This window comes from Copadichromis virginalis, linkage group LG7 (assembly GCF_057382275.1).
Source record: "Copadichromis virginalis isolate Kocher_CV1m ecotype Utaka linkage group LG7, C_Virginalis_male_GT1.1, whole genome shotgun sequence".
NCBI classification, from domain to species: domain Eukaryota; kingdom Metazoa; phylum Chordata; class Actinopteri; order Cichliformes; family Cichlidae; genus Copadichromis; species Copadichromis virginalis.
In genome coordinates, this window is record NC_140624.1 from 11,043,751 (window position 1) to 11,067,199 (window position 23,449).

At 42.1% G+C, this 23,449-nt stretch overlaps 1 protein-coding gene across 1 annotated transcript in view; it reads left to right on the forward strand.

Moving 5' to 3' along the window:
• The window catches only part of LOC146704502 (kielin/chordin-like protein), a 34,344-nt gene extending 15,296 nt beyond the window's left edge, over positions 1-19,048 (forward strand). Inside the window, exons 35-51 of the mRNA XM_085461680.1 lie at positions 814-1,072; positions 3,820-3,902; positions 3,998-4,091; positions 4,161-4,334; positions 4,499-4,581; positions 5,511-5,631; positions 5,720-5,802; positions 5,929-6,028; positions 6,121-6,209; positions 14,025-14,127; positions 14,252-14,394; positions 14,654-14,826; positions 16,713-16,824; positions 16,911-17,012; positions 17,109-17,273; positions 17,374-17,674; positions 18,452-19,048. Of these exons, the coding sequence (XP_085317806.1) occupies positions 814-1,072; positions 3,820-3,902; positions 3,998-4,091; positions 4,161-4,334; positions 4,499-4,581; positions 5,511-5,631; positions 5,720-5,802; positions 5,929-6,028; positions 6,121-6,209; positions 14,025-14,127; positions 14,252-14,394; positions 14,654-14,826; positions 16,713-16,824; positions 16,911-17,012; positions 17,109-17,273; positions 17,374-17,674; positions 18,452-18,690 (2,424 nt within the window). The 3' untranslated portion in view covers positions 18,691-19,048. The remainder of the gene's footprint in view (positions 1-813; positions 1,073-3,819; positions 3,903-3,997; positions 4,092-4,160; positions 4,335-4,498; positions 4,582-5,510; positions 5,632-5,719; positions 5,803-5,928; positions 6,029-6,120; positions 6,210-14,024; positions 14,128-14,251; positions 14,395-14,653; positions 14,827-16,712; positions 16,825-16,910; positions 17,013-17,108; positions 17,274-17,373; positions 17,675-18,451) is intronic.
• The last annotated feature ends 4,401 nt before the right edge of the window (positions 19,049-23,449 follow it).

Below are 23,449 nucleotides of genomic sequence, written 5' to 3' on the forward strand. Positions count from 1 at the left end.
AACCAACCCGAGTATTGTTTCTGCCCATGTCTATCACTTTATGACCACAGAGCACCATACTGCTGCATTGAGCAGGATAACGCACAAAGCTCAGATCATCTTAAACTGGTTTGTTGAGCGTGACAATAAGTTCACTGTAGTCACATAGCCTCCAGAGTCACCAGAGCTGTAAAGAAACATTTGAGGACTTAAAAGAAGCAAGCTACAAATGTTTTGTAACCACATGTAAACCATTTAAACAGTATATGTTACTTAAGGAAGATACATTTAGCTAACAATTTGTTTAATAGCACAACCCTAACCCCATCAGCACATTACAATTTGGTGAATTTTTCTTTTATTTTGAAAAACTGCCAGGAAATGTTTTCACTCCCTGTTGTTTTAATATTTGTTAGTTTGTTTAAAAAATATTATTACAGTTTCCCTCATGAGGCTTTGATGGATATTTTATTTTTATATATATTTATTTTATTATATCTAAAAAGACTTTGGTTTAACTACTTTCAAAAGGTTATGTGTTTTTATTGTAAAAAAAAGTCTTGTCTCTAACATATGTATCTATCCACAATTCAAAAAGACTAAATCTAACACTGAAACTAATAAAAACATAACTAAAATTAAATATTTTCAAACAATAAAAACTAAACCGAAACAAAAAACTGAATTAAAACTGAAGTAAAAACAAAAAGTCAAAATGAAATAAAATTAAAAACTCATTTAAAACTATAATAACTCTTCATATTAGAAGTGACTTTTTACCAGGCATTAATTTGCACTTGCTTTTTTGTGTGTGTTTGTATGTGTGTTGTGTAGAATGGTGGTGTGGTATGTGAGCAGGAATCTTGTCCAAGCATTACCTGTAGCAATCCAGTGACACGTCCTGGGGAATGCTGCCCCATCTGTGACTGCTGTTTCTATGAGGATGCTGTTTATTCTAACGGCGAAAGCTTCAGGCCCCCATCAAACCAATGCCAGAGCTGCACCTGTGTCGCGGGCACTGTTGAATGTGTGTCCGACGGCTGCCAACAAGCACCCTGCGCTCAACACGTTTCCATGTCAGAGCCGTGCTCAGGTACATCCTGAAACGATAAACACACAGCCAACAATTCATTATAAAGAAAGCTAGGATCCCGTATGTATTCACTTTTTAAATATAACAAGGGCTTCACAGAAAATTAACCTGCATTAGTATGTAATCTTTACTGTTTTCACACTGTTAAACAGAAATGTCACAGAAGTACAAAGAGTATAAATCCCATTTTGAATTCAAGCACCTGATCACAAAAATTACACATCTCAACAACTTGGAACACGTTATTTTCACCTTTTATGGACTAATTTGGAAATCTGCTTCCTTTGGACGAAGACTATTAAGACGCTCACTAACTTGAGACGCTGAATCACTGACCTTTATCATTTTGTTCCTGGTTACAACCCCTGTAACAAGAAGTCAGTTGTCTACCCAGACCCCTTGACCCTGTCACCACTTTATTTTGTCATAATAAGTCTTTGTTTAGTCCTTGATCTTGTCACCCAGTTGTTGTCTTCCAGACCCTCCACCTTATATGTTTTGTCACTGTTTAACACTTGCATGTAAACCATACCCAGCCCATACTCTTGTTCACCAGTATAAATGTTGTGTTTTGTCAGTGGGTCAGGGTTGGATTACCTTCCCAGACCCACTCTCTGAATTGGTACCAGAATACTCAATAAACATACCACCACAGAAAACTTTCAATAGTTTGGTCCCGTGATCCATTTGGTAATACGTTTAGTTGGAGACTGTTACTAAGTGGTCAGTGATCCTTTTGAAAACACAGTTATTGTTCCTGTGTGCTGTCTAAGGTCTGTGGAACTGCATGGCCTTAGGATTTGACTAAATTGCTTAAGGTTTTGACATTTTAGTTACCAGAGGACTGAAGAACAGAAAATTTTTTTTTAAATGCATCTGAGAGTTTTAAAAGTTTGAAAAGAAAAAAGAAACTAAGAAAAATGAAATGACATATGGGTTCATAGTGGGAGTAGGAGTACATCAGGAATGTGCTTTGAGCCAATTCTCGTTTGCAATGCTGATGGACAGTCTGACAGAGAAAGACAGACTGGAGTCTTTGTGGACTTTATATTTCTAGACAATATTGTGATCTATAGTGAGAGTGGTTTAGAGTCAGTGGCACTATTAAAAAAACGAAAAAAAAGACAAGAGACGGAGTTCAAGGTGGCAGAGTTAAGATGCTAAGATTCTGATTAGGAGTGACCAGAATTGACAGGATATGAAATGAATATATTAGAGGCTCAGCTGAGGTTGAGCATTTTGGAAAGGTTAGAGAGGCAAGGCTGAGATGATTTGGACATGTGCAGAGGAGGGATGGTGTGTATGTTTGGCAAAGGATGTTTAGGATGGAGTTGCCAGGCTGCCAGGAAAAGAGGAAGGCCACAGAGAAGATTCATGTAGTGAACGAGGACATGCCGAGAGTTGGCGTGGCAGAAAAAGATGCTGGGGATAGGGTGAAATAGAGGCTGATAAACCGCTGTGGTGACCCATAATGACAGCAGGTGAAAGAAGAAGAAGTTAGAGATTATTGGGAAAACATCATAACAATTTGTGTTTTTCTTTGTTGTGACGTCATTGCATGTTTTCTTTTGTTTGTCAGAACTTGTCTGTTTCTTTTGTGAAATGTCGTTTGATGTTTTCTTTTCCCCCCTTCAAAGTTCTACAAGAAAAACCAAAGAACATATTAATGTGATTCTGCTGGGATGAAAGGAGCCTTTAGGAGAAGTTAGTGGAGCATTCTTAATGCTGAGAATGAGTGTGAGGTTGAAAGCGAAAGAAATTCATTTAAAAAAATGTGGGGCCCAAACATCAATCAGTGAGATTAACAGGTCTCTTCAGCACATGGGCTCTACTTACTCATCACTATCGGTACCACAATATAAGGCAATGCAGACAGTGAAAAATGTGGTGCAAGACTCAAAGCCTACATGTGGCTGAAGAACAAGCTGAAAATATAGATACCTAACAGAGGAAGTTCCAGGTGTACTGTATGACCTTCTACTGGTCAATGAAGAAAGAGGTCATGACCATCATCCAGCACATATCACCACCTTGCACCATTCCCTGGCAGCTGCAGTGTGTGTGTTTTCGTCCCAATGATGGCTTTGCCTGCAGTATAATTTCACAAACCCGGATGATTTCAATTACAGCCAACATCAGGTGAAGGCTCAGCTGATACCCTTCTGTGCATTCTATTGGCCATATCTCATATGGGATATGCTACTTAAGCTGCTTCAGCCTGCAACAGCTACTGTTACCCCACAAGCTCCTTTACACACCCACATTTTCCATTTTGTGCTTTTAATGCTATTTCTGACTTAATTCAATGCTTATTGTCACCGATAACCTGCTCTGTTCTGTCAGGACTCCTGATCGTGCTCTCCCTGCCTTTACCCTTTTCATGCAGAATGATGGGGAGGCTCAAAACCCTTGTGTCCAATTTTAAATTACTGTAGTTGAGAGAGAAGTAATATAAGTAATTCTGACAGAACTAATAATATATCCTACACTACAACTTTACACAGTTTTTTCTTCCACACTCAATCTTCTACCTTTTTGTCAGTTTTTAACATTTATGTTTAAACCATGGCCCACTCACAGTCGCTTGTTCATCAGTCTTAATGCCATATTTTGTCGGCTTACCTTCCCAGGCCTGCACTCTGGGTTGGTAATCCCACCCTGTACTGTAATATACACAACATTAGAACAAACTCTGACTGACTTCTCCAACATTTTCTTTCTCTGCTACTCTTGGTCATGTGACTCAGTATGTATGCTGAATGGACAGGAGTTCAGTGATGGGCAGACGTGGACCCTGAGTTCAAACCACTGCTCCACCTGCATCTGTAAGGTCTGACTTTATAAATCTTGTTTGCAGATATAGATTTTATTCTTCTCCATATTTCCTTTCTTGTATTGAAGTGCTGATCTGTGATATTCTCACAGGCAGGAGAGGTGCATTGTGCAGTTCCTGAGTGTCCTAAGCTTGCTTGTGTGCATCAGGTGACTGATCCAGGAGCCTGCTGTCCTCGTTGTAGAGGTAAATAAACTAATGGAAGCTCTGATCACAGGTGGAATAGTTTGTCAGTGACTCACTTTTCCTTCTCAGGTTGTGTTTATGCGGGAGAGGAGCATACAGAGGGCAGCAGCTGGTTTGCAGACTCAACTCCATGTATGACATGTATGTGCGTGGATGGTGTGACCACCTGCTCTGAAGTACACTGTCTGTCTCCATGTGTTAACTTCATCAGTGTGCCTGGGGAGTGCTGCCCAATGTGTGCTGGTAAGCATATTCGCCTTACATTTTCTTAGTTTCTGTTTCTCTGCAGTCTCTCCCAGTAGTGAAACCCATACGTAGCCATACAGTAGTGAAAGCCATACATTTAATATAAAATATATGTGTTCATATTCTTTTATTGTCACAATCTGTCATTATTTTTTGAGCAGACTGTGTATTTGAGGGCAAAGTATATGGACCAGGGGACAGTTTCCATCCAGCCAATGACCCCTGTCAGATCTGCACATGTGAGGTATGAAACAAATAAAAATCATCTCTGTATTGGATCATGAAATTTTGGTTTAGGTTATTTTTTTATTATAACTTATTGGCTATACTAAATCTGTGTTTAAAACAGGGAATTCACAGTCTTACAGTTTCATTACTCAGATTGATAGTGAGATTCTAGATATGCCATTACTGTACTGACACAAATGACAAGATATTATCTCATGTGTGTTATAAAAATGGTATGAAAATATCATGTGACAACCTTAGAATAAACGTTTTTACAGTTCTCAGATCTGATCCTTGTGTTGTGGAATGCTTTTTCAATACTGTTTCCCAGTTTTCCTGTCTTTGTGTGTCTCTGTGCTTAGTTATCTTCTAGATTTCCTGTTTCACTTTGTCAGTTAGCATCTCTTTGGTGTGTTGTCTTGGGCTTGCTTCCTGTTTGCTGATTACCTTGATTATGTTTAGCTGTTTCTGATTCCCTTCCTGTCCCCACTTAGCCAGTTATCTTTATATATAAATCCTATCTTCTCTTCATTCTCTGTTGTGCCGTCTGTTATACTTCCAGTTGTGTTTCCCGTTTTTTTCTACTAAGTGCCTTTAGTTTTTGTTACTTTGCTTTATGGAATTTGTTCAGTCTGCTTCCCACACCCTATTTGTGTCACACAATGTGCGATCCGTGCAGGGTTTAGTATTTTAAGTCAAAGTGATGAATGATGTTTTCAAAGTCAGTTAAGCTTCAGTTCTACTTACTGTAGCAAAATTGCTTGAAGCAGTAAAAACAGAAAGACAGAAATAACGTAAAAATAATGCAAGGATTTCTCTTTGGAAGATATTTGATTTCAGTGAGATTTCATCATTAAATAAATATAGATAGATGGATAAATGGAGTGATAGAAGCTGTAATAGTAAAATCTGAAGCAGTTTCTTGACATTTTGTGTGTTTCTCAGGTGATGCCGGATGGAGAACAGCACCTGAAGTGTTACCGAAAGCAGTGTCCCAGTCTGGTTGACTGTCCTAAGGGCAACATCTTGTTCTCTGGACCGGACTCTTGCTGTCCTGTCTGTGCACGTTAGTAGCAAACAAATGAATAAATAAATTATATGTGTATTATCTCTGCAGTATTGCTGAGCTCTCTAACATATGTGTCTATATTTAGAGCCTCTCAGTAACTGTACCCCTGCACTGATTGGTAATGAGGTGTTGGCAACAGATGACCCCTGTTTTACCTGCCAGTGTAAGGTAAAACAACAACACTTTGGTGTGATACCTCACAGATATGGAATAAAATATTTACAGTTAGGATATTTCAGCAACTACAGAGTTTCATTATGGGGTGATGCTGTCTTTGGGTGATCTCCCGTACAGGACCTGACATGGACTTGCTTACACAAAGTCTGCCCACTACTCACCTGTCCTCTAAATGAGCAGTTCACCCCTCCAGACTCATGCTGCCCAGTGTGTAAAGGTATAATGTGATAGAACAGCAGCAGTCTTAACATTTAGATTCTTGGTATTAATACATCTCTGTATATGTTGGCTCTCCTCTGTTCCTCGCAGATTGTGTAATTGAGGATCAGAACAGGCGTGTTGTGAACGGCACCAGCTGGAAAGACAGCAAAGATGACTGTGTCACATGCACCTGTTTTGTAAGTCAACAGAAATCTAGACACCCATATATATATTTTAGTTCTGCTGAGCCAAATAAGACAGGTCAGGGTGAAGAAGTGACAGCCAAAGAAAAGCTTACCACAAAATGGAAAAGTTATGACAAATCAGACTATAAGGCAAAAAGAAAGTGCAGCTTTATGGTTTCATGGACAAAAGAATTTCTGTGGCTGCAATATGACGAGCTAAATAACCAGGGGTGCACATAAGTGGTCCGCAGGTGCGCATTCGCTGTCAAAATAAAAAACGCGCACAAGATAAGAAGTTGCAACGCGTGTTTGCTACATAAGATTTTCAGGAGGAGGACAGACATTTGTTTAGAACTCTTAAAGATGTCGAAGAAGCTCCTTTAAGCAATTACTGTGATGTTCCTCCACCTCCAAAGAAATGTCAGAAGGAGTCCGAACCACAAAAGAAGCACGTATTCTCGGAAAAGTAGTTGCAGGAGGTGAGCTGGCTTCAAACAAATGATGAACGCACAGAGATGTGGTGCGGAATGTGCCGTGAAAATTTAATAAATGACAAATTAAAAAGGCATGAACATTTTTTTTTGTATCGAAAAAATATCGAACCGTGACACCAAAGTATCGAACCGAACTGAACCGTGAATTTTGTGTATTGTTGCACCCCTAATATATATATATATATATATATATATATATATTAGGGGTGCAACAATACTCGTATCGATATTGAACCGTTCGATACAGTACTTTTGGTTCGGTACGCATATGTATGAACAATACAAAATTTTTCATTTATTTTATCAACTTTTCTTCTGACGATGCTGTCTGTGTTGAGCGCTCAGTGGATCTGCGCTCGACAGTGCAGCCTAGGCGGAGTAGTCGAACGCAGATTCACTGAGCGCAGTGCAATATTATATTATATTATAATTTTAATAAATGACAAATTAAAAAGGCATGAACATTTTTTTTGTATCAAAAAAAAATCTAACCGTGACACCAAAGTATCGAACCGAACCGAACCGTGAATTTTGTGTATCATTGCACCCCAATATATATATATATATATGATGCCTGACAGGAGCTTCCATGTAGTACTACCTGCCTCAGTACTACATGGAAGCTCCTGTCAGGCATCATATCGGCTAAGATGAACAGGCACATGGGTCAATACATGAGCGGGACACAGAAAGGAATTGGCAAGAATACCAGAGGCGCAAAACACCAGCTACTGGTAGACAGAACAATCAGCCGAGACTGCAAGACCAGACTGACCAACCTGTGCACTGCCTGGATTGATTACAAGAAGGCCTATGACTCAATGCCCCACAGCTGGATACTGGAATGCCTAGAATTGTACAAGATCAATGGGACCCTAAGAGCCTTCATCAGGAACTCAATGGGGATGTGGCATACAACACTAGAGGCCAACTCCAAGCCCATAGCACAAGTCACCATCAAGTGCGGGATCTACCAAGGAGATGCTCTGTCCCCACTGCTGTTCTGCATAGGCCTGAACCCCCTCAGTGAGATCATTAACAAGACTGGCTACGGATACCGACTACGGAACGGAGCAGTTGTCAGCCACCTCCTGTACATGGATGACATCAAGCTGTATGCCAAGAGTGAACGAGACATCGATTCACTGATCCACACTACCAGGCTATACAGCAATGACATTGGAATGTCGTTCGGACTGGAGAAGTGTAGTCGGATGGTATCAAAGAGAGGGAAGGTAGTCAGAACTGAGGGGATTGAACTACCAGAAGGCAACATTGCAGACATAGAGGACAGTTACAAGTACCTGGGGATCCCGCAGGCGAATGGGAACCATGAAGAGGCTAGAAAAGCTGCAACCACCAAGTACCTGCAGAGGGTCAGGCAAGTCCTGAGGAGTCAGCTGAATGGTAAGAATAAGATCCGGGCCATCAACACCCACGCCCTACCCGTGATCAGGTACCCTGCTGGGGTAATAGGCTGGCCAAAGGAGGAGATAGAAGCCACTGACATAAAGACAAGAAAGCTCCTTACCATGCATGGAGGGTTTCACCCCAAATCCAGCACCCTGAGGCTGTACGCTAAGCGGAAGGAAGGGGGCCGGGGACTGGTGAGTGTCAGCACCACAGTCCAGGATGAGACAACGAACATCCAAGAATACATTGGGAAGATGGCCCCAACTGACCGAGTGCTCAGTGAATACCTCAGGCAGCAGAAACCCAAGAAAGAGGAGGGAGACGAGGAACCATCATGGAAGGACAGGCCCCTGCACGGTATGTACCACCGGCAGATAGAGGAGGTGGCTGATATCCAGAAATCCTACCAGTGGCTGGACAAAGCTGGACTGAAAGACAGCACAGAGGCACTAATCATGGCAGCACAAGAACAAGCTCTGAGCACAAGATCCATAGAGGCTGGGGTCTATCACACCAGGCAAGACCCCAGGTGCAGGCTGTGTAAAGATGCCCCAGAGACAATCCAGCACATAACAGCAGGGTGCAAGATGCTAGCAGGCAAGGCATACATGGAACGCCATAACCAAGTGGCCGGCATAGTGTACAGGAACATCTGTGCTGAGTATAACCTGGAAGTCCCGAGGTCAAAATGGGAGATGCCCCAAAAGGGTGGTGGAGAATGACCGAGCTAAGATCCTGTGGGACTTCCAGATACAGACGGACAAAATGGTGGTGGCTAACCAACCGGACATAGTGGTGGTAGACAAACAGAAGAAGACGGCCGTAGTGATCGATGTAGCGGTTCCGAATGACAGCAATATCAGGAAGAAGGAACACGAGAAGCTGGAGAAATACCAAGGGCTCAGAGAAGAGCTCGAGAGGATGTGGAGGGTGAAGGTAACGGTGGTCCCCGTGGTAATCGGAGCACTAGGTGCGGTGACTCCCAAGCTAGGCGAGTGGCTCCAGCAGATCCCGGGAATAACATCGGAGATCTCTGTCCAGAAGAGCGCAGTCCTGGGAACAGCTAAGATACAGTGGGGCAAAAAAGTATTTAGTCAGCCACCGATTGTGCAAGTTCCCCCACTTAAAATGATGACAGAGGTCAGTAATTTGCACCAGAGGTACACTTCAACTGTGAGAGACAGAATGTGAAAAAAAAATCCATGAATCCACATGGTAGGATTTGTAAAGAATTTATTTGTAAATTAGGGTGGAAAATAAGTATTTGGTCACCTCAAACAAGGAAAATCTCTGGCTCTCACAGACCTGTAATGTCTTCTGTAAGAAGCTTTTCTGTCCCCCACTCGTTACCTGTATGAATGGCACCTGTTTGAACTCATCATCTGTATAAAAGACACCTGTCCACAGCCTCAAACAGTCAGACTCCAAACTCCGCCATGGCCAAGACCAAAGAGCTTTCGAAGGACACCAGGAAAAGTATTGTAGACCTGCACCAGACTGGGAAGAGTGAACCTACAATAGGCAAGCAGCTTGGTGTGAAAAAATCAACTGTGGGAGCAATCATCAGAAAATGGAAGACATACAAGACCACTGATAATCTCCCTCGATCTGGGGCTCCACGCAAGATCTCATCCCGTGGGGTCAAAATGATCATGAGAACGGTGAGCAAAGATCCCAGAACCACACGGGGGGACCTGGTGAATGACCTGCAGAGAGCTGGGACCAAAGTAACAAAGGTCACCATCAGTAACACACTACAACGGCAGGGAATCAAATCCCGCAGTGCCAGACGTGTTCCGCTGCTGAAGCCAGTGCATGTCCAGTCCCGTCTGAAGTTTGCCAGAGAGCACATGGATGATACAGCAGAGGATTGGGAGAATGTCATGTGGTCAGATGAAACCAAAGTAGAACTTTTTGGTATAAACTCAACTCGTCGTGTTTGGAGGAAGAAGAATACTGAGTTGCATCCCAAGAACACCATACCTACTGTGAAGCATGGGGGTGGAAACATCATGTTATGGGGCTGTTTTTCTGCCAAGGGGACAGGACGACTGAGCCGTGTTAAGGACAGAATGAATGGGGCCATGTATCGTGAGATTTTGAGCCAAAACCTCCTTCCATCAGTGAGAACTTTGAAGATGAAACGAGGCTGGGTCTTCCAACATGACAATGATCCAAAACACACCGCCCGGGCAACAAAGGAGTGGCTCCGTAAGAAGCATTTGAAAGTCCTGGAGTGGCCTAGCCAGTCTCCAGACCTCAACCCCATAGAAAATCTGTGGCGGGAGTTGAAAGTCCGTGTTGCTTGGCGACAGCCCCAAAACATCACTGCTCTCGAGAAGATCTGCATGGAGGAATGGGCCAAAATACCAGCTACTGTGTGTGCAAACCTGGTAAAGACCTATAGTAAACGTTTGACCTCTGTTATTGCCAACAAAGGTTATGTTACAAAGTATTGAGTTGTATTTTTGTTATTGACCAAATACTTATTTTCCACCCTGATTTACGAATAAATTCTTTACAAATCCTACCATGTGGATTCATGGATTTTTTTTTCACATTCTGTCTCTCACAGTTGAAGTGTACCTCTGGTGCAAATTACTGACCTCTGTCATCATTTTAGGTGGGGGAACTTGCACAATCGGTGGCTGACTAAATACTTTTTTGCCCCACTGTACTGCGCAGGACCCTCAAGCTCCCAGGCCTCTGGTAGAGGACCCGAGCTTGAAAGATAAACCGCCCGCAGGGGCGTGCTGGGTGTTTTTTTATATATATATATATATGTGTGTATATATAAAACACCCAGCACGCCCCTGCGGGCGGTTTATCCTTCAAGCTCGGATCCTCTACCAGAGGCCTGGGAGCTTGAGGGTCCTGCGCAGTATCTTAGCTGTTCCCAGGACTGCGCTCTTCTGGACAGAGATCTCCGATGTTGTTCCCGGGATCTGCTGGAGCCACTCGCCTATCTTGGGAGTCACCGCACCTAGTGCTCCGATTACCACGGGGACCACCGTTACCTTCACCCTCCACATCCTCTCGAGCTCTTCTCTGAGCCCTTGGTATTTCTCCAGCTTCTCGTGTTCCTTCTTCCTGATATTGCTGTCATTCGGAACCGCTACATCGATCACTACGGCCGTCTTCTTCTGTTTGTCTACCACCACTATGTTGGTTAGCCACCACCATTTTGTCCGTCTGTATCTGGAAGTCCCACAGGATCTTAGCTCGGTACAGGATCTTAGCTCGATATATATATATATATATATATATATATATATATATATATATATATGTATATATATATATATGTATGTATATATATATATATGTATATATATATATATGTATATATATATGTATGTATATATATGTATATATGTATATATATATATATATGTATATGTATATGTATATGTATATGTGTATATATATATATATATATGTATATGTATATGTATATATGTATATGTATATATATATATATGTGTATATATATATATGTGTATATATATGTATAAAAAAAAAAAAACACCCAGCACGCCCCTGCGGGCGGTTTATCCTTCAAGCTCGGGTCCTCTACCAGAGGCCTGGGAGCTTGAGGGTCCTGCGCAGTATCTTAGCTGTTCCCAGGACTGCGCTCTTCTGGACAGAGATCTCCGATGTTGTTCCCGGGATCTGCTGGAGCCACTCGCCTATCTTGGGAGTCACCGCACCTAGTGCTCCGATTACCACGGGGACCACCGTTACCTTCACCCTCCACATCCTCTCGAGCTCTTCTCTGAGCCCTTGGTATTTCTCCAGCTTCTCGTGTTCCTTCTTCCTGATATTGCTGTCATTCGGAACCGCTACATCGATCACTACGGCCGTCTTCTTCTGTTTGTCTACCACCACTATGTCCGGTTGGTTAGCCACCACCATTTTGTCCGTCTGTATCTGGAAGTCCCACAGGATCTTAGCTCGGTCATTCTCCACCACCCTTGGGGGCATCTCCCATTTTGACCTCGGGACTTCCAGGTTATACTCGGCACAGATGTTCCTGTACACTATGCCGGCCACTTGGTTATGGCGTTCCATGTATGCCTTGCCTGCTAGCATCTTGCACCCTGCTGTTATGTGCTGGATTGTCTCTGGGGCATCTTTACACAGCCTGCACCTGGGGTCTTGCCTGGTGTGATAGACCCCAGCCTCTATGGATCTTGTGCTCAGAGCTTGTTCTTGTGCTGCCATGATTAGTGCCTCTGTGCTGTCTTTCAGTCCAGCTTTGTCCAGCCACTGGTAGGATTTCTGGATATCAGCCACCTCCTCTATCTGCCGGTGGTACATACCGTGCAGGGCCCTGTCCTTCCATGATAGTTCCTCATCTACCTCCTCTTTCTTGGGTTTCTGCTGCCTGAGGTATTCACTGAGCACTCGGTCAGTTGGGGCCATCTTCCCAATGTATTCTTGGATGTTCGTTGTCTCATCCTGGACTGTGGCGCTGACACTCACCAGTCCCCGGCCCCCTTCCTTCCGCTTAGCGTACAGCCTCAGGGTGCTGGACTTGGGGTGAAACCCTCCATGCATGGTAAGGAGCTTTCTTGTCTTTATGTCAGTGGCTTCTATCTCCTCCTTTGGCCAGCCTATTACCCCAGCAGGGTACCTGATCACGGGCAGGGCGTACGTGTTGATGGCCCGGATCTTGTTCTTACCATTCAGCTGACTCCTCAGGACTTGCCTGACCCTCTGCAGGTACTTGGTGGTTGCAGCTTTTCTAGCGGCCTCTTCATGGTTCCCATTCGCCTGCGGGATCCCCAAGTACTTGTAACTGTCCTCTATGTCTGCAATGTTGCCTTCTGGTAGTTCAATCCCCTCAGTTCTGACTACCTTCCCTCTCTTTGTTACCATCCGACTACACTTCTCCAGTCCGAACGACATTCCAATGTCATTGCTGTATAGCCTGGTAGTGTGGATCAGTGAATCGATGTCTCGTTCACTCTTGGCATACAGCTTGATGTCATCCATGTACAGGAGGTGGCTGACAACTGCTCCGTTCCGTAGTCGGTATCCGTAGCCAGTCTTGTTAATGATCTCACTGAGGGGGTTCAGGCCTATGCAGAACAGCAGTGGGGACAGAGCATCTCCTTGGTAGATCCCGCACTTGATGGTGACTTGTGCTATGGGCTTGGAGTTGGCCTCTAGTGTTGTACGCCACATCCCCATTGAGTTCCTGATGAAGGCTCTTAGGGTCCCATTGATCTTGTACAATTCTAGGCATTCCATATGTATATATATATATATATGTGTATATATATATATATATATATATATATATATATATATATATATATATATATATATATATATATATATATATATATATATGTTAAAAAATAATGTGGTACACAAATACAAGTGGAAGGGTTTAGTTTTTGAGGAATGACTTAAAAGACACAAAAAGAAGGGTCCAGCGCTCTCCAGCTGCAAATACTGAGGGGTTGATTTTGATCGTTAAGCTAAGGAAAACACTTAAATTTCACCTAACTGAAGACATAATATTAATATGATTCTCCATTCACACATACATACATCTGATCCAACTTATCCCCTATCCAATTCATGGTCTTGGGAGTGTTGGAGCCTATCCCAGTTGACATAGGGCGAGAGGCAGGGTATTCTGGAAAGATCTCCAATCACAGGGGTTAAAATTAACACTTAACCTAAACCCATGCGTGTCTTTGGACTGTGGGAGAAAACTAGAGAATGCAGAGAGAATCCACGCAGAGAACATGCTAACTCCACACAGAAAGGCCACAGACTTAGGTGGAAGGCACACCAGCACATTGCCACTAATGTTATATTTAAAAAAATAGCATTTCTAAAATAGACCTTTTTTTATTTACTGAGATTATTTTCTTAAGAAGTCTGTTTGTGGTTGCATCCTCAGTTGGGCTACATTGAGTGCAGCATTGAAGAGTGTTTACCTGCCATTTGTCTGGAAGGACAAAAGCAAGTGAAACTTCCTGGGAGATGCTGCTATGAATGTCAAGGTATCACAAAATAAAAACAGCTGCTGGCTTTTCACCTCTGGGTATTCGACACTGGAATGATGTGACAGATGGATGGGGTGTATTCTTTACAAAGATTAAACTTTGTTGTGCATATGTGTTGTAGACTCGGAGGTGTCGTGTTTGTACCAGGGGACAGTGTTTCACTCCAATGAACACTGGGAGGTGGATGAATGCACCAGCTGCACGTGTTTGTCTGGAGACGTACACTGTCGCAGTGAACGCTGCCCTCCCCTCACCTGTGCAAATGTGAGTGTTATTGAAAAACACACACACAAAAATTTTTTAATGGCGTTTCATGATTATCTGAAATGTTCCCATGATGCTCACCCATCAATTTGCAGAGAATCAGTTATTATCTGACGTTTCTCATCTGTGTTCACACGCTGGCTATTTTCACAGAGCACATTTTGTCACTGCAGACTTTTTGTTTTTTAAATCATTTTAGGTTCATCATATTCTCACACAGCCAGTGTTAACACAGTCTGTTTGTGTGTTTTACTGCCAGGATGAGATGCCTGCAGTTATCCCAGGTTTGTGTTGTCCTCATTGCCTTCCTCGTCCAGCTACTTGCAGTGCCTTTGGCGATCCTCATTACCGGACCTTCGATGGCCGCATGCTGCACTTCCAGGGAACGTGCACATATGTCCTGACACAAGATTGTGAGAGTGGAGATTTCAGGTGAAATTCATCCCAAACAATATCTATAATAATTAATTGTATAAAAAGTAGTGCTGTCAATAGATTAAAAGAAATTAACAAATTAATCTCACAATTATCTGTAATTAATCGCGATTAATCGCAATTACTTGATCCTGATAACTTGATTTTTTTCAACTTTATATTTAAGCTTCTAACTGACATTTATGCAATATAATAAAGTAAATGTAGAATAAACAAGAAATTCAAATTCAAATAGAATTTGAATAGTTTTCTTCAATCTTCTCCCGGATGCATTAATTGCGTTAAAAGTTTTAATCGCAATGGGGATTAATTCGCGTTAACTCGTTAATTTTCGGTGGCGCTAATAAATATATATATATATATATAAAAAAAAAAAAAAAACACCCAGCACGCCCCTGCGGGCGGTTTATCCTTCAAGCTCGGGTCCTCTACCAGAGGCCTGGGAGCTTGAGGGTCCTGCGCAGTATCTTAGCTGTTCCCAGGACTGCGCTCTTCTGGACAGAGATCTCCGATGTTGTTCCTGGGATCTGCTGGAGCCACTCGCCTAGCTTGGGAGTCACCGCACCTAGTGCTCCGATTACCACGGGGACCACCGTTACCTTCACCCTCCACATCCTCTCGAGCTCTTCTCTGAGCCCTTGGTATTTCTCCAGCTTCTCGTGTTCCTTCTTCCTGATATTGCTGTCATTCGGAACCGCTACATCGATCACTACGGCCATCTTCTTCTGTTTGTCTACCACCACTATGTCCGGTTGGTTAGCCACCACCATTTTGTCCGTCTGTATCTGGAAGTCCCACAGGATCTTAGCTCGGTCATTCTCCACCACCCTTGGGGGCATCTCCCATTTTGACCTCGGGACTTCCAGGTTATACTCGGCACAGATGTTCCTGTACACTATGCCGGCCACTTGGTTATGGCGTTCCATGTATGCCTTGCCTGCTAGCATCTTGCACCCTGCTGTTATGTGCTGGATTGTCTCTGGGGCATCTTTACACAGCCTGCACCTGGGGTCTTGCCTGGTGTGATAGACCCCAGCCTCTATGGATCTTGTGCTCAGAGCTTGTTCTTGTGCTGCCATGATTAGTGCCTCTGTGCTGTCTTTCAGTCCAGCTTTGTCCAGCCACTGGTAGGATTTCTGGATATCAGCCACCTCCTCTATCTGCCGGTGGTACATACCGTGCAGGGGCCTGTCCTTCCATGATGGTTCCTCGTCTCCCTCCTCTTTCTTGGGTTTCTGCTGCCTGAGGTATTCACTGAGCACTCGGTCAGTCAGTTGGGGCCATCTTCCTAATGTATTCTTGGATGTTCGTTGTCTCATCCTGGACTGTGGTGCTGACACTCACCAGTCCCCGGCCCCCTTCCTTCCGCTTAGCGTACAGCCTCAGGGTGCTGGATTTGGGGTTATATTCATATATATATATATATATATATATATATATATATATATATATATATATATATATATATATATATATATATATATATATATATAGACATAGACAGAATCGTTTCGAGCATTTTGAGTCATTGTGTGCTCCAGATGTGTTCATCGAGTTAAAATTTATAAACGCGTTAAGCATGATGGTGGATTATTTTTGCGTTAATGCATTAATTTTGACAGCACTAATGAAAAAGAGATTCTTTTTCTGTTCAAACAAACCAGAACAGTACTGGTTCTGTGTTGAGGTTGATGATATGGAGTACCTCCCCAAGAGGTGCAGTTGCCATCATTGCCTCACAGAAAAAATAGTCTTGGACATCCTAGCTGGCTGGAACTGGAGGTGTTTCAGAAAATAGATGCATTGTTATTGTATTTAAAGCACAAAATTTTGCTAAAAGGTAACAAGTAACAAAACAAGAAAGCACATTTTTGTTTTTACAGTGTTCATGCTACAAATGATGATCGTGGACGTAAAGGAGTGTCCTGGACTAAAGAGGTTACTGTGTTTTTGGGTGATGTCACAGTGCAGCTACTGCAGGACTGGATTGTGAAGGTTTGTATGTAAATAGACCATAAAGGGTTTTACCCAGTGAATTTTATGCTTAGTGCATTCACTCATCCATCTCCTCTTTTATCCAGGTGAATGATGAGGCTGTAACTTTGCCATTTCTCAGGGAACCATACATCTATATCGAACGGCAAACCAACACAATTTTACTCAACACTAACATTGGTCTGAAGGTGCAGTACTCTTTGTTTTTCTGTCTCTTTACCTTCTCACAAATTTGGTCACTCCCAGTTTTGTAACAAACTGGTACATCCACTCGCCCACCTTAGGTGCTGTGGAGTCCTCGTTCACATGTAGAAGTAAGTGTGCCAGGCTCCTATAAGGGCCACACCTGTGGTCTTTGTGGAAACTTCAACAACTACTACCAGGATGACCTCCGGATGCCAAATGGACGAATCACCCTATCTGAGTCTGAATTTGGAAACAGCTGGAGGGTAAAATCAATACACAGCAGTAATACAGAGACTCTATAAAATACATAGCTTATCACTAATTTTGACTGCATGCAAATGAAATAACTTTTTGTCATTTAAGGTCACAAATGGTACCCATTTCCGCTCCTCCTGTCGTCCTGGCGAGAATGTTGACCCTTGTAAGGATGCAGGCTACCAGGCCAAAAAGGGGGCCAACACTCGCTGTAAAATCCTGAAGTCTGCCATCTTTAAGCCCTGTCATCCCGTGGTGCCTCCTGAACAGTGGTACGGAGCTTGTGTTTACGACCTCTGTGCTTGCGGTGCCAATACTGATGACTGTCTTTGTGACACGTTGGAGGCCTACGCGAGCCAGTGCAGAGCAGCAGGAGTCATCGTGCAGTGGAGGAGCGCGTCTCTGTGTGGTGAGTAAATCACCAGAAAGTGGCAAATATACTCTAGGATGTATATTATCATTTCACATCGAGCGTGCATGCCGGCAACCAGTTGTCAGCTTCATAACCAACTTTAAACTGTCACGGGCCCAGCTTTTTAAATTTTGGGTCTTGTCTAGTTTTCAGTTGGTTTCAGTTTATGTTTTATATCCTGAGTTTCTGTGTATTCCTGTCTTCTTAATGTTCCCATGTGTGTCCTAACCTCATCCCTGTGTTTTGTCCTTGGTGTTTCCTTCTTTGTGTTTGTTTCCTTTTCTGTCTTTGTTTCAGGTCTGTGTTTCTGTTCTCATGTTCTGCTACTTCCTGTTTTATTTTGATAGTCTCTCATCTTGTTTGCTCTAATCTCCTCTTGGCTATTTTGACTAAAATGTGTTCTTTGTCACGTCCTCCCTTTTGCTGTGCGCTCTCTTGTCCGTGTGTTCTCCTAGAGTCCTATTTTTCGGTTTGGTTTGTGTAATTTCTGTAATTTGCCAGCAAGCAAAGCTGAGTTTTTGAGTTTATTTCTCTTCCTGTGTCCTGCCTCTGGGTCCACAGTCTGCTTGCCACACGGCGTTCCATGACATAAACTGCTTAATGTTATAAGGAAGTAATGCAATATGATTCATTGTGAATTAAAAATAAACAGCCATTGGCCTCACTGCTGTCAGCCACCCGGAAATTTCTGCTGAGGATCAGTAAAGGTCAAAATAAGACATATGCTTGAAGCTATAGTGCTCACAGTGTTTTCTTTGCTCCTGTCTTCCACAGCTGTGGGCTGCCCAGTGGAGAGGGGCTTTGTGTTTGATGAGTGCGGCCCCCCTTGTCCTGTAACCTGCTTTAATGTCGATGTACCTCTGGGAGTGATAGAAAGCCACTGTTTCAAGCCCTGTGTTCCAGGATGTCAGTGTCCTGCTGGTCTGGTCCTACACAACAACTACTGCATACCACAAGAGAAGTGTCCAAAGATCATTCATGGCAGCTCCTCAAATGCCACAGTTACTGAATAAGTGGACACTCACTTATAATTTCACACGCATGCACTGTCACTGCATCAGCCCCATGTTACTGTATACAATGGAAAGATTTCCAGATGAACCTCCATGACCTGTGGACTCCACATACTGTGTTTGTTGGTTTTTATAAATATTGTAACACTGAATATTTATACTACTTAAAGATTTGTCATTTAATTCCATACCTAGTTTGTTTCACACATTTACTTTAACAGTATTAGCAATTATTTAAAGTTGTTTATCATGCAGGTTACATTTTTAGCACTGTGCAATGTCTGACTGTTCATACAGGAAGCCATATAATCTCAGGTAATCTTTTCCTTCTCCATTTTATAAATAAAAGTTTCACTAATATTTCTGTTGTTTCTTTTTCTGTGTTCAGAGACAAACTTCATGTTGATATTTAATCACCCATTTGGCAACACTGTCCTTTCTGCACACATTGTATTTATTTGAGTAGAGTGTATTTTAGTGAGTACACATCAGGTCAGCTACACATATGAAAATGTGTGAAATAGCTTTACAATTCAACAAATATGGTAAGCAGTTTTCAATAATAAATCAGCTTATTTCAGGGTGATTCTCAATGATCAACTGCTTATAGACCTAACCACCTCATTATTATTACCTTTATTTGACCAAGAAATCCCACTGAGGTCTCTCTTTTTTTTTTTTAGGGAGAGCTGGCCAGACATGTTTACATTCACTTCTTTCTCTAAATTGTCCATGGTCCAGGGTGCTTTGTAAGAAAACACTGGTGTCCCTAGATATGTCATAACTTTAAGCAAATCAAAAAAAGAAACCGGCTCATATCCCTTTGTTTTCCTCTTAACATTGATGTTTTTCTACAATAAGACAAAGAAACACAGCCACTTTACAACACTATAGTCTGTATATAAAAGTTGTATGTAGCCACCATGATATCATCTATTATTTTCTGGACTCTGGACAATTTGAAGTTTCAACAGGTGAAATGGTTAAGTGCTAAGCTATCAGATAACTAGTAAGCTTGTTAAACAAGATATATAAGGTATATGGGTTCATCACATGGAAGCAGATTCCTTTTAATTATTGATAATCATGCAAATAGTATAGCAGTATCATACAGATAAAATACTAGAATTCTACACAACAAAACTGGAGCATAAACTTCTGCAAACAGAGGTGAGACCCAGGCAACGCATACCTGTCAATCACAGCACCCACACCCCTACATTTAAGGCTTAATAAAACCCAAAATGGTTAGTTTTTTTTTTTTTAAGTTGATCCACCATACAGCTTTTGAAGAGAACAGAAGCCTAAATCACATACTAGGACTTTGTATGCCTTAAAAATAAAGTAAATAAATCATTTGACACCACAGACTTTAAAATAAAGACAACACAACACTAAAAGGCATGGAGCCACTGACTTTCACTACGTGTTAAATGTTACAGAGCACTACACTCAGGTGTAAAGCATCACGTGGTCATGTATCACCTTTCACTCTCTGACAGATACACTGTCACTTTTTGTTGCTGGTAAGCTGATCCAGCTGTTTCCCAGAGGACTGCCGTAACCATAGTAATATGCTGCATAATTTATCAACCTGAAAACATGGAGCAGGTAGGATACTTTGCTGTGGCTGTGTGAGAAATGCATTTGTTTTCCTTTTGTATGTACAAGGTTGAATTGAATGAACTGAAAATAAATGTAATTACAACCATGTGCTTTGCTTCAGGATTACATTGCTGGTCTTTACCAGTCTCTAGGTATGTCTGTTGGCGCAGAGTTTACCCCTGAGGATGTGAGTCTCCTTTACAGCAAAGTGTTTCATTTTTCTTCCAACATCACTGAAGCACATACAGCTATGAGGAAGGTACCAGCTCACACATAATTAGACACAAACACAAACAAACAAATAGTAACAGAATACTACAATGGGGCTGTTTGTGCTTCAGATTGCAGGAGGAGACAGTAGCTGGACCTGTATTGGTGAAAATGTTTTGGATGTTCTCTTAGAAATGGAAAGGGAAAGGGAAAAGAAGGAAATGGTACAATTTTTCTTCTTTAATATGATAATATCGTAGCTTAACTCCATAATCAAAATATTATTACTACTGCTCTTATAAATACTCTTATCTTCAGCTATACTGGGACCTCCTGCTACTAAATACTGGAAATCCCAATGCTTTTCATCACACGATGGATTCCCTGCTCCAGAATACAGACTTTAATACTTTCGAAAAGGCATACACCTCAGATTTAGGATCCCTACAGCAGGTTGGTACAGGTATGTACTTGCAGAACTGTACACTTTCTCCTGCATTAATGCAGTTCATTATTTGCCCTCTTTTGCTTTCCGCAGATCGGAAGATGGGGAGGGGGGAAAGAGTTCTCTGGGAAAAAGACATGTGTGAAAAGGCTCAAAAAAGCAGCCAGGCAGTACTGGGCTAGGTGAGCATCTTTTATTGAGGGTGAGAAGTTACTCAGTTTATAGCAAAATGTGTTATTTTAATATTAAATTTCTACATGTATTGATTTTTATTGTGTGTATGTATGAACCACATAGTACACCGTTGTTAGACTTACAGCCACATCACCCAGATTACTGTGTTGCATGTGTGAAAAGCCAAAGATTAAAGAACCTAAAAGGAGCAAAATTCGTAACTGCTTTTTCTTTAATACCCTAGTCCTTGTGGCAAATCTGTGCATTATTCAATAATATTAAATTGTGGTTTGCATGTAGCACATCAAATCGCTAAAGCAAGTAGAAAACAACTCGGTGACTGCAGCTTAACTGGGTGTAGTGATGTGAGCAACAATTGTATTGCCAGTTAACACAGCTTTTTACTAAGGAGGATGTTTTATCTTTCAGAGGTTAGTCAATATTACTTAACCTGAGTATTAAGGAGCAACTGAGCATTTCAGAGATATACAGTTTTCTAATATTACAAACCACCCCTTTATAGTGAAGTGCTTACTTGCAATAGCTATGTTGTTAATGTGTCTGCTTCTACTAAGATTGGCATCACAGGGTGTGTGGAGCATACTGCCCTCTACATGGCAGAACCAAAGTCAAAGGATTACAGGCCAGGCGTGGGGCCATGTCTCCTTGTCAGACGTCCTCCTCTTGGTGGATGTCAAGTATGATGTGGTCACTCAATTGCTGTATACAGAAATGCTTCAGGAGCACCATAGTAAGGAAATGTTCCTCTACACTGTCACCTAAGTACACCTTAATCACAATGAAGGAGTCTGCTTTGGATGCTTCATGTTTCTGTCATTACTTCTTTGTTGATCCACAGCTAAGAGCGTCTGGGAGATGATGCCGACATGGCAACAGCATCAGGAAGTAGAACAGTTGGAGGATCGTGCAGATGAAGCTTTGGCATCTGTTGATATGCTCAGCTTAGCTGAGCTGCCAGGAGCTTTCAGGATGTACAAGTAACACACATAGATCATGTTTTTGCTACTTTGCTTGAGTGTTTGAACTTGGCTACACTGCCACTGGTCGGGGATATAAGGAGTCAGTGTGTTATCCAAAAACTAAAAAAGGATGTGCATAAACAACTTTGTTAAATAGCACACGTAACGGCAAAGAAAATGGTTTATCAAAACAGATGGGTTAATTTGTAGATCCATCAATTTTCCTGACTGCTTATTTAACTAAAGGGTTGAAAAGGGATAGATCCCATCTCAGGTGGCATAGGCCAACAGGCAGGATACACTTTGGACAAGTTCAGCACAGGGAGAACAAAAAGCAACAGACGATTCACACTCACATTCATACGTACTGGCACTTTAGGGTCTACTATTAAGATGGCATTCATATATTTGTATTATGTCTGTATTATGGATGGAAAGCATTTAGTTTGATTCATGTTAAGCCAAAGCACCATGGTAAAGCTTATTTCCCTTCAGGGCCTGTATGAGTGCATCTTTTAGAAGTTGTCCTGAGCAGTCCTGGTCTGCCGTTTCTCTTCTGAATGAGTTGCACAAATTTTGTCAACAAGAACATGATGCACTTACAGTCCTGCATGAGAGGTAAATTATTTCAAGTAGTTTCATACATTTGACTTAAGAGAGTTTTTTGGGGGGAAATACCACCATGAAACCCTGAGAGGGAAAGGGTTGATTCATCAATCTTTTATCTTCCAGGCTCCATGGGGAGAGCCTGAAACTGTTGTGTCTGTACGTCAGGTTGGCAACTATTAGAGCTCAGAGAGAGAAACTTTCCTATACAGCTCTTCTGGCTGCTCACCAGTCCTGGGAGACATGGTGAGCCAAAACAACACTCAGAGTATACAACAGTTTGTATTCACAATCATCAAGTTTTCATATCCTTTGTGTACTGTCTGTCCATTCAGGCCACATGTTAACGGTCCACGTAGAGCAGAGCAGGCCTCCTTGTGGCTACATGGAAAAGCACAAGAGAAAGAGTATGACTTTGAGACAATAGAGCAGGTATTACAAATCAGACTGTGGACAGCAAACTCCTGTTATAATATTGCTCTCAGATTATATACATGATCTTTTTTAGTGGGTTAACATTACTTTTATAAGTAATAGAGCTACATTTTTGGTCCACTTATAGCAGTCAGTGCTGCAGCTGCTGGTGCTGACTCAAGAGGAGGAGAGGAAGCAACTTATCACATTAATACATGGAATCTCCATAAAGGATGTGCAGGCACCAGCATTCACAGTGCCTCCAAAATATGGTAATAAATAGTTTTATTTTTCCCAGCAGAATTTATTTAGAATTTACTTCTTT